Source organism: Leptonotus elevatus, chromosome 1 (assembly GCF_054856555.1).
Source record: "Leptonotus elevatus isolate MCC_2025b chromosome 1, RoL_Lele_1.0, whole genome shotgun sequence".
Classification (NCBI taxonomy): Eukaryota; Metazoa; Chordata; class Actinopteri; order Syngnathiformes; family Syngnathidae; genus Leptonotus; species Leptonotus elevatus.
In genome coordinates this window covers 15,859,439-15,871,728 of record NC_141239.1, presented here as the reverse complement: position 1 = coordinate 15,871,728, position 12,290 = coordinate 15,859,439, and the positions used below count along the sequence as shown (strand labels likewise).

General features: G+C 38.4%; 1 protein-coding gene across 1 annotated transcript; it reads left to right on the top strand.

Moving 5' to 3' along the window:
* The first annotated feature begins 265 nt into the window (after positions 1-265).
* sdhc (succinate dehydrogenase complex, subunit C, integral membrane protein) lies at positions 266-8,753 on the top strand. Its single transcript, XM_086077304.1, has 6 exons — positions 266-329; positions 2,919-2,981; positions 3,066-3,167; positions 4,239-4,300; positions 5,784-5,947; positions 8,551-8,753. Exons 1-6 carry the CDS (start codon positions 313-315, stop codon positions 8,656-8,658), a joined length of 516 nt encoding a protein of 171 aa, XP_085933430.1. The 5' UTR covers positions 266-312; the 3' UTR covers positions 8,659-8,753.
* The last annotated feature ends 3,537 nt before the right edge of the window (positions 8,754-12,290 follow it).

Sequence of the window (12,290 nt, the reverse complement as noted above, 5' to 3'; positions counted from 1 at the left end):
TATTATTATTATTATTATTATTAAATTGTCGTTTTTATTGTTATTTTTGTTTTGTACATTAATAAATGAAGAGGCTCGAATTTTTTTGACCATTCTCACGGAATCACAACGACAATCACAATTATTATTAATATTATTATTGTTATTATTATTATTGACAAAATATAATTGTGCAATTCAGGAAAAACCCTCCGTCGATGTAACAATAAATGAGAACCAACAATGAAAATATATATAAACACTCAACGATGATCACAACAAAACACATCACTTCCGTAATAAGACGTAACTTCCGCTCAGTGTACGTCAAACATGGCGCTGCTACTAAGGTCAGTATGTTTGCAAGATACAATGTGTGGCCAGGTGGAGATTAATTGTAGTTTTATGTCGGTATTAAAATGACCTATAGGCATATTAGCAGCACGGTTTAGTTGTTTTTTTTTAGTAGAAACGTTCTAATGTGTTCGGCGTATTTATAAATGGGACAATTTAGCGCGACTTCTAGCTGGCTAACGCTAACGACGTTAGCATTTTACCAAAGTGCTCATTGCAGATTGTAGAAGTACAGCACAAACAAGGGGTTTTCTTTGACTATGTTTGTTGTTTGTGCTGTCATATGTGAGTATCTGCGAGGGGTGTTCTGTCACATTTTTTATTGCGGAGTGGTTCGTCCTTGAGTGAACCTGCACCGAGCTAGCCTCATTTGCCACGACGGTCACTTTGACATAAACACGTCTGAAGTAGGCATGCACCTTTCAAATGATTCTATTCTCGCAGCGGGTGAATGGCTGTTTGCAACCAAGGATGAAGGAAGGGAGGCAGAAATTATGAAAGGAAGGAAACGAGAATGGCATGGAAAGAAGAGAAGAAGCATGTAAAACGGAAGGAAATAAGGATGAAAGTAGGAAGGGGATTGGTAGATGGAATTATACGCAGGTGGTAAGGATTGACAGAGGAAGCATGAATTAATAGGATGTATGAAATGGTTGGAAGGCAGGGATGGTGGATGGAAGGAGACAAAGATGCAAAGTTTCCAGCAAGCTGAATTCTTGCGGTATTCACAAACTCTGGAGAATACATTTTGTACCGCTCCCTCTGATACGTTTGCAATCTACCTTTTTTCGGTCGGACCAATCAGGTATTGTTTAGGGTGGACGAAACCAAAAAGCGCAGATGGCGGGGGAGAAACAAACAAACCTAACAGATGAATGGACGCTGCAATTAATTCTGTTCTCACCGTTCTGCGGTTCCTTGTTGAATGTTGAACAGCGAGAGGCGCTTTGTGCATTTTTTGGGGGGTAAAGATGTTCGTGCTTTTTTCCACCCCCAAAGACAAGACTGAAGACAACATTTTCATCCATTGCCATCATTGGTCAAAACAAATGTGCAAAGATGCCGTATCGTCCAATCAGCTTAAAATATTGTACAGCAAGTCCCTCCTTTCCCGAACGGATCTGCCGAGCGAAGTTCCAGATTGATAATGTGAAGAACTCCCTTGAGTGAATCACAATTATCAATCTGGCTTGTGAGGTTAGACAAAGATGCAAGGAAGAAAGAAATATTGGTGGGTGGAAAGTAGAAATGTGAAATGTATAAAGGAATCTTAGATTAAATAAAAGGAAATAAAGGATTGCATGAAAAATAAGTATGGATGGATGGAAAGTATAGGATGATGAAAAAAAGGAGGGTCTGTTCAAAAGCAAGGGTGTATGAAATGAAAGAAATTAAGAATGGTAGGAATACATGTTGGTATGAAAGGATGTATGAGGAAGGACACGAGGATAGTATGAAGGTTCAAAGGAAGGGGCTGCCCTCCACTTTTAGGGTCTCCACCAAGTCAGCGCACACACAAGCCCCCTCCCAAACCCTTGAAACTGTAACCCTTGTTTAAAAGGAACCCCAACTGTAATGACAGGTTTGCTCTATATTATTTGGTTGTTACTAACAACTATGAGATTTTTTTTACGAATCATTTCCAGTTTCATACATTTTGTAGAAACTTTATTTGGACGTACGCCGCCATTGTTATTTAGAATGGCGAAGGGCTCTCTGCCGATCAATGTGAAACACCTATAAAGAAAGCAAGGTAAGTCTTCATAGCGTTCCTAAAGGGACGATCAAAACTCTTGAATGCGCCTGGTGAATGACAAGAGCACGGCGTGGGGGAGGGTGACTCTCCCGATCGCATGTTGTTTGTTTAGGACCCCTACGAGGCTTGCCTTGCTTTCTTTATAGGCCTTTCACATTGCTCGGTGTGTATTGAACTTAATGTATTAAACTGGAAACGATTTTAGAAAAATTAATCTCATAGTTACGTTAGTAACAACCAAATAATATAGAGCAAACTTGTCATTACGGTCGAGGTTCCTTTTAAAACTCTAACCCTGGCTTTAAACCACAATTTCAAACCCCACTTACAAACCCTAACCCTTGAAACCCTACTTTAAAACTGTAATCCTGTGTCAAATCATGCTAATCTTAGCATATGCAGCAGGCCACTAAAAAAAAGACAGCTGTACTTTGGACGCCGCTCTCTAGATGCCGAACTTTAACCTGTTAATTACTTACTCCCTTACTGCTTGCTTATATCTAACTATGAAGATTTGAAGACTTGCACACAGGTAATTGATATGTTTAGATGTCACTATGTTGTTTAGCTTCACAACATGAAATTTAATAGAAATCATGAGTAGATCAACAAAAAAGTCTCAAGAAGCCATGCCCAAAAAAGACACAGGAAGTCCTCTATTTTGGTTACTCAAAACCAGTTTCACATTAGACACGAAATTGAATAGCAATCATTAGTCCACTGACAAATAAAAGTCTCAAGAAGCCATACCCCAAAAGACACAGGACATTTGCCATTTTTGTTCCAAGCCGCTATTTAAAGTGTTGTAACATTTGTTTCTTGTCTGCAGGACCTTGGCCCGTCAGGGGTTGTGTGTCTCCAGACCGCAGTGCAGCGTCCTCTACGTCAGGCAGTACGTACGCTAATGAGCACATTCAAATCAAGTGTAATATTCAATAAATTGAGTGAATATCTTAAATACCTATTCTGGTTTCAGTGCTGCTCCAATGGGAACCACTGCTAAGCAGGAGATGAACAAGTTTTGGGCCAAAAACACCAGATTGAACCGACCCATGTCGCCTCACATCACCATTTACAAGTATGTAGTATGCATTACGCAGGTTCAAGATTTAATTCAATAAACAATGAGAGTGTCCATTAATTATTGAACATGTGACATAATTTATGAAATTGTCAAACATAATGAGATTACATATCGAATGTATGTAATAATTATTTCATGACCGATGTATATATTTAATGGAATTTGTAATTATGTAGCAGTATTATGTTAGAATGATCTATTTAATGACATTTTCATTTAATGAGTAGTAATAGTAGTAAAGAATGAGACCTTAATTTTGTAAATTATGTGCTTTTGTTCTGAAAAAATTGGGACTTGAGATGGGATAAAAATTCAACGTAAAAAAAAAAACTTTATTCACTGAAAATGTTACTTTTTTCTCCCCGCATTAAAAAATAACTTTTTTAGAAATACGACTTAATTCTCATAAGCAAACCTTTGTTTCCTGAGAAAAATGTAAGTGTTATCCTCAAGACTTTTTCCCCCTAAAAAAAATGTATAATAAAAAAATAATGTTACAATAAAACACATCATAATCCAACAGATGCCAAATCCAATTTGATTAAAAATGGTAAATGGAGTGCACTAATATAGCATATCTACACCATATGGTGTGTGCCCAAATAGTTTTATAAAGCCTCACATTCACTTATTTGTAAGCGTAATTGCACTGCTAAGTGTAGTGGCTGCCGCTGTTTTAACACCCAGAGCGTCCTAAAGTTTTAGTTTTTTGTTTTGTTTAAAAATGGCTTACTTTAACCATGATCCCCATGCACATTGTGGCCAAAGGTGGAATCTAGGTCGGTTATTGCGCCTATTGATGTTGTACCTAATAAATCTTCGTTGCCGGCGGGGATCAGCTGCATCCTAAAGCTAAGCTATCGAGTTGAGACATTCTCTATTCCATTTTCGCTTTTCCACACCCACTCAAATCCTCATGTAAATCACCACCGATTTGTGCATAGCCCTAATACTCTTTTCAAGATATTTTTGGGTGGTAGATGCAGTGCTTTTAAAACTGCTACTATCCGACTGATAGATTACCATTGCGGTAAGGGTTATTAATGTTTTGTGGTTTTGTTCCAGATGGTCCGTCCCCATGATGATGTCCATCACACACAGAGGAACCGGAGTGGGCCTCAGTGGAGGTAGTACAACATATTTGTTTCGTTCTGTTCGCACTTCCTTGCTGAAATGGCAACAAAACTACTCCTGAATTGACCCAGAAGGAAACCCCTGTAGTGTCTCGCAGCTGTCTCTGCTGTTTATCGCCGCAGCGAGTGTGGTCAAAATAAAATCTCTTGGATTTGTTTGCATGCGAAACCAAGTCGTTTGGTAAAACAGCGGGTAGTCGTGCGTCAATGGCAGCGGCAGAAGCAGCATCGGCGCTGATCCCTTTTGATTTGCATGCTGATGGATTCTCGAAAAGGTCACCGAGCTCATCTGCCAATCGGAGAGACAAATTCACTCGGCGAGCACTCGTCTGGCATCAAAGCACAAACACGCACAAAACACTCTATGATCAAAGCAGCTGAAGAGATTTGCTTCTTCAATGACGACGGCGTAAGTTGGTAATAATGCCATAATTATGCCTTTTTTCCTTTTCTTTTGTGACATGTTTTTTTCTCATATAAATGTGACTTTATTATCATACAATACTGTATATGGTACCCTTACACCTCACCTGATAAAATAACTGCTTAAAATATACTGTTAAAAAACAACTTTAAAATAATTCTCAGAAAAACATTTGTCTTGAAAAAGATACAACTATAATATTGGTCAATCAATGGGAAAAAATACTTATTTTCCCCGAAGAAAAAAGCAAAAATGTTATCCTGTGGAAAAAAAAAATCCAGAAAAATGACTTTAGTCTCACATCTCTCCTCTCAGAAAATACAGCTGTAATCTTAATTTAAAAAAAAGAAAGACACTAATCTAAATAGTGTTTCTTTCCACCATTAGGCAAACCTAGGCAGTTGCCTTGGGCCTCACGTTACTACGGCCCCATACAATTCCTCATACACTAATGGCCAATATAGTTTTTACTTATTTACGCGCAATAATTATGTTTTTGATCCAAATCATTTCGCTAAAATACCAGCAGAAGGCTTCTTTTTTCTTGTAAATGAATGCTCACATTTGTAAAGTTTGTGAAACAAAAAACAAAACTGCTTTTCTGAATATAATTTTTTTACCCCTCAAAAATAGGGCTTTTTTTATACGATATATATATATGATAACGCCTCTGTTTTCCTCTAAATAATTTTTACTTAAAAATCATACATTTGTCTTGAAATAATACAACTAATCTACTAATAGTCTGTCCCTTTTTCCTTCAATACATACGACTTAAATCTTGTAATATTACCGCTTTTCATGTGATACGCTTTAGTCTTTGTTGCAGTGCGTCCCCAACATGCTTCCACACAAAAGAAAAAGGGGAAAAAAATCAACATCTGAGATATTGACATAAGCACTGTATTTTTTCTGCATAGATCTTCTTGCCAAGAAGAATGTCATAGTGTGACGTGTATTGATTTGTGGCTCATTTTCCTCCTCAATGACTTGTTTATACAGCACTTGATTGTATTGGGGTCAATAAAGCGTCTGTCTAATTCCTCTTCACAGCGATTTCCGCATTCGCCGTGGCCGCTCTGCTTCTGCCCGGTAGTTACCCGCACTACCTGGATCTCATCCACTCGCTCTCCGTCGGCCCCTACCTCATCGGCCTGGCCAAGGTGGGCATCGCCTTCCCCGTGTCCTACCACAGCTTCAACGGAATCCGACATTTGGTAAGAAACACAGCCAATACATGGTGTTTACAAGGGATTTTTTCTACGGTTAAGCCACATTTCAAAATGAATTACATTAATTTATTCCCTTGTATATTTTACACATATTGCTCCATCCTGACGAAATAACAAAATATTTTTTGCAATTGTCGGGTATTTATTGAAAAATAAAATCTATCTCAATATCGGAATTCTGACAACCATTGCTTATTCCCCCAACATTTTGTTACGTTAAGATCCAAACTGGATTAAATTATTCTATTCTCTCTTGCTGACATATATTTCTGGTCAGAAACTAATTGCAATCGGGCCGTACTTGCTCCTGCAATAAATAAATACATAAATTCTATGCTGCCCGTACCAAATGGTCAGTGTTCAGTGACCTCTGCAATAGAGTTTACTTCATTACATGAGATACCGAAAATAAATCTCTATTTTGATTGTCACTGTAACTAAATAGGCTTATATTATATGGCAACATGCTCCTGGTTTGTATAAGCACTTTCTTGAATTTCAATTTAATACATTTAGGAGCTGTGGCATTTCCCATACACTCGTATATCTCTCCACACACTTGTATATCTCTTATAGAGAAAAAAAGGCAGACACTTTGATAAATTGCGCTGGGCCTCTACTGACGCACCCAAAGCTTGAATTGGGGCTCCAAGTGTTTTTGTTAAATTATTGCAAAAATGGCCCGCTATCTTCCAGCGTAGCAGAGTACTCGTACAAGGCGGATAAAGCCTCATTTCAATAATAACATCACACATTGGAGCAAAATGGGGATATTCCAAATTCACACTCTATTTTTACCAGACATTTCTATTATCTTTTGTGTGTGTGTGTTGGACTCTTTGCTGTGAATACTTCAATATCTGCTAGCCAGTTTGGTAGTTTTATAATAATAATAATAATAATAATGCGTCAGATGTATATAGCGCTTTTCTAGACACTCAAAGACGCTTTACAAGGGAATGGATACATTATTCATGAACTCAAACATTCCCATTGTGGTAGCGGCAAGCTACTTAAGTAGCCACAGCGGCCCTGGGGCAGGCTGACGGAAGCATGGCTGCCAGTGTGCGCCTACGGCCCCTCCGACCACCACCAAACAGTGTGAGTAGCACTGGGGGCAATGTGTGTGAAGTGCCTTGCCCAAGGACACAACGACACGACTTGGGGAGAGCGGGGATCGAACAGCCGACCTACTGGTTACTGAACGACCGTCTTTACACTCGTCTCTCATATTTTCACTTATAATCATAGCCTATATGTAGCATAGTTCACATTTTCATCAAATCTACAGTGGAAAGTTCAAACAAAATCTGGAGGATTTGTTTGCATTTCTGAAACATTGAAAAATACAAATAGCTGTCAAGAAAACCGTTAACTGTATTAACAAAAAGAAACAAACAATTTGCGACAAAGGTGTAAATTGAAGGCGACACTTTTCACGTTAACCACTGCATGTAAAAATGCCTCATGACATGAATGTTTGTTTTTTAAAAACATTTTTTTAAGTAGGACTAGACAATATGGCTTTAAAATAAAATCTTAGAAATGTTCTCAAAAGTCTCCATAATTACATAAAAAAAAAAAAAAAGAGATTCCCTGTATGGTATTTTCTTGACTTCTCATTTTGTCCAGCATGAGTGTATATCTCCTTCCACAGAAACACTAGTAGTAAAATTGTTATTTCTCCTCAGCTAATGTGAAAAGAAGTGTTCTTTGGGGGAAAAAAATGTCCCTTACGTCATAACATGCATGTAAACACAATCCTTATTATCATAGGTGGTGGGCATTGTCAATATTGACGGAAGGTCTGTCCGTCAATATTGACGGAAGGTCTGTCCGTCAATATTGACGGAAGGTCTGTCCGTCAATGAGGGATGGTCATTTAGTTGACGATTGATGGGAAACATCTAAAAATTGCCAAACTTATCATTTACGGATGTGGGTTTTTGTCCGTCAATGTAATTGTCAATCCGTCAAGAAACCCGGCAATCTGTCAATGAAGGACGTCCCATTTTGGATGCCCACCTCGAGTGATGGAAACATTGACGGACGCTCATTTTGATGCGCAATCAATGAATGACAGATTGACGGTTCGGCTTGAAATATTGACGATGACGGACGCTCAGAATTCATTGACGATCCCACCTCTGCTTATTATATTATCTTTTTAGTAGTCAGCAATTTAATGTCATAAGATGAGCTGATGACCTCGGGTCAAATATTTCCACCGTGGATAAAAATCCAATAATGGAAGAGACCTCTTTATAAAGTGGGCAAATTAGTCCACCATTAGTTGGAAGAACACTAAAACCGTCAATGTCGCGTCCTACCTTTCTTCACTTTTTACCTTCTTCTTCTCGTTACATGCACTGTGTGGTGGTATTGAGACAAAAACAACAAAGACTCGATGTGATTCAATTGCATATTTCATTTTCCCGAATTTTTTTGTTGAGCTTTGGAGGTTCTATTCTGTTGTCTTTGAAGAAAACGTAATTTCCATGCTCAGCTCTCTTCCTTTACCCCCCACTCCCCCCCCCCTCTGTTACCTCTTTCTTTCACTCTCACGCCTCGTCCTAAAAAAATTGAAGTGGTGGGACCTCGGCAAAGGCTTCAAAATTCCCGAGGTGTACCGCAGCGGCTACACTGTGATTGGCCTGTCCATCATCGCCGCCATCGCCACTGCTACTCTCCTCTGAGCTCACTCCGCCGAGGCCAAATGCATTGTGGGAGTTTTGCTTTTGTGTATATGTTCTGATGACTTGAGAAAAATAAAGAATTCTATATATATTTACGTTGTGTGTAAAAAAGAAAAAAGTATCAAGTTTTTTACACCACAAAATAGAATATTGGGACATTTTTCTTGTCTGTGTGAATTTCGGAAATTTGTTTTTCAGCCTACCTCAGATTTAGGACAATTTTAACACATGGGGTCTGAATTCAGTTCAGATTCAGAAAATAACTGAGATTTTTCAGTGTGATCTCAATCTGAAGAACCAGATGGAAATTGATGCGCTTTTTACATCATCTTCTGCTTGTTATACTTTCTCCCCAAACATCCAGGCTTTCAAAAGGGGTAAATTTCGGATCATTAAAAAAAAGCAAAAAAAGCTTCTGCTTAACATTTTTCTGCTGGGACTACTAGAAAATAAATATATAAATGAAGAATGCTGTAATGTTTACAAATGCTGAGTACTTATTTCTGCCGTTTAAGTACGTTTTTGCAATTTTTGATTAAAATGCACATTTTGAATTATTTTTATAGTTTTGCTTTCAATTTATGAACTGAGCATATGTTTACAAATGTTAAAATTCTCCACATTTTCTATAAAGTGTTCACAAATGAGTTTTATTTCATTACAAATTTCACTATTTTAATTTTATGAATTTGTGAAATTTCACTCACTTTCAGTTTCTAATTTCAAGAGTTTGGAAGAAAAACTTTATTATTTATATAAATAAATATTTTATGTATAAATAATTACATTATTTTATGTATAAATAATTACATTACAAATTCTTGAATACATTATTGTTATACCATTTATCTGTGAATTTCCAAACCAAACACAAAGAATATGCACCATTGAAACTGCCACATTTCTTATTCCACTATTTACAATATTGAGGCTCGTGATCCCATTTATTGAAGTTGAAGTGTGCCAAATGTGCCATTCTAGAAGTTTCAGATTGCCTGACATAACATTTTAAATGTCTTCTCTTACGTAGGGTGTCCTTTTTTTGCTCTCTGACGTTAGCGCCTTTTAATTATATTATTTAAATGCGCAGTACTTGTGTGCGTGCGTGCGTGCGTGCGTGTAAGCCAGACAGCTATTCATGTTTTAGCTTGTGCAGGCTGCAGTGTTTGATGTAGAATGGGAGGATGAGAGTTTTTTTCTTCTTTTTTTAGGATGTAAGTGTAAGTGAAGTGGTGCGCGTGAGCAGGCTGCCTGGCTGGCTGCCTGCTTTGCCCGCCCGTGTGTGCCTCCGGGCGGAGTCGGACCTCCCATCGGGCAGCTCTCATAAGAACTGCTCCTGCTCTTTGCTTTGCTTTGCTTTGCTTTGCTTTGCTGCGCTGGTGTGACTGAAAAGCAAGCGCAGGTGTAATGGCTGCTCTCGCTGTAACACAGGTACCGTCGGGGATTTGAAAAACACACACATGTAGCGGTTATTTCCACCAGGGAGGTGATGTTTACGTGTTGATTTGCAGGGTTGCACAAACACCACTTAACCGCTTTGAAAACAGACTCTGTAGTTTGTTTGTTTTGGGACACATTGTCCCAAACAATTAGTTTTGAGTAATATCGATTTTGAGTAAATTCTGTTTTTGTTTGGAATATATATTTTATGACTTCAGTGCTGGAACTTTTCTGCCGCGCCTCCTGGATAGACGGACAGTTGAACGGAAAATGTCATAACTTTTGAAATACTCGCTCAATTGCATGAAGAAAACTGTGATCTGAAACCGTCCCTAAAGGCAGCACCAGACAGAATTGGGATGGATACTGTACTTACTAATTCGATGTTCAGACTGTCATTGAAGGCAACACCTGATAGACAGAACAATCACTCAGTTGTGTGAGGAAAACTGATTTCAGGCCGTCACTGAAGGCAGACTTAACTTGATTTAGATGGATTGATTAGTGATTGATGGCTAGGTAGAGAGACAGACGATTTAACTGAACATTTAAAGGGGAAGTCGACCTTAAACATTTCTTTGTCTCCTCAGACAAAACTTTTCAGTTGTTTTGCAGCTTCTGCCAGGAATGCAGTAATCGTGCGTCGGCATTCAAATTGGCTTCCGTCTTTGTAATAAATGGGGAAAGGGGGAAGTGACGTAAGCCATAAAGCAGTCAGCACATTTGTAGTTTTTGTGTGTGGCAGTGTTCCTACCATCCTCCTCCAAGTTGTTTAGTGCCAGGAAAAATAATACAGACCCCGTCAAGCCTTGACAAAGGTTCCATTCAACTTGTTTTAAGTCAATGTTTCATCAGAAGAGTTATGAAACTATTTTATTAAGGTTGAAAAGTTCCTTAGTGCTACTTTAAGGACTTGGTGCAGTTGTCAGAGTAGCCTAGATCTGTGGTTTCAGACACTTCCTGAAGACAACAAGAGTTTATTTACTTTAGAGCCTAAATTTTATTTATTTATTATGTAAAATGTAAAGGTTGATTTTTCAGCTGAAGGAAATATTTTGTTTATGTGATTTGACTTATTACATTCTGAAATGGCCCAGATGCTCTAAGCAAGAGCAGACTAAACTTTTCCTGTTCTATGTCAAGATTACCAAGAATATCTATCTTTGCTAAATGCCAAAATAAAGAGAGAATTACTTTTTAAAGACAAATTTTCATTACTTGCGAGTCAAAAGTTTGCATACATTTCATCAGTATTTGGTACCATTGCCTCAAAGTCGTGAGAGAAGGAAAGGATGCCGAGCAACGTCGATTCTAAAATGTGGGGGCGCTTCCCTAAGGACTTCATTTGGTGTCAGTGCCAAGAACCACCAAATACAAACAGCTGTAGATTTCCATGACTCGACGCTCTTGAACCCAAAACAACATCAGAAGCGCCTGTGCCGGGCAAAGGAGACAAAATGCTGGTCTGCTGCCCAGTGGGTCCCAAGTCCTCTTTTCAGATGGAAGTCCATTTTGCATTTCATATGGAAATCAAGGTGCTTCAAATTTCCACCGTCCGTAATGGTTTGTGGAGCCATGTCCTTTGCTTTTGATTTTATTTTCTAGCAGGATTTGGCACCTGCCCACATAGCCAAAACTACCTGCTTCAATATGGAATAATAGTATTTGATTGGCCAGCAAACTCGCCTGACTCGAACCCCATAGAAAGTTGCTGTTGCATTGTCTAGAGGAAGACAAACCCTGACATGCAGACGATCTAAAGGCCGATAACAACGCATCTTTGGTTACAATATCACCTGAACTGTGCCAAAGGCTGATGCTCTCCGTCACGCCACCTTGAGTCTGTCATTAGTGTAAAAGAACGCCCAATGAAGTATTGGAGGCATTTTGAAGGCCAACATTTCAGTTTTGGACATCCTTTTTTATATTGATATTTTGTGAAACACTGGATTGTTTTGTCTTTCTGCCATAATCATCAACATTGAAACAAATAAAGGCTTGAAATATTTCACTATGTGTGTGTGCTGAACTAATTTAACATGAAAGTTTCACTTTTTGAAAGAAAATATTGAACTTTTTCTCCACATTTAAACATTCTGACCAGCACTATATTTGTGTATTATTGTTTGAACAGATGAACAAGTCCTGATATCTTGGCTCATTTCATTTGACTTTCCCATGATGTTACACAA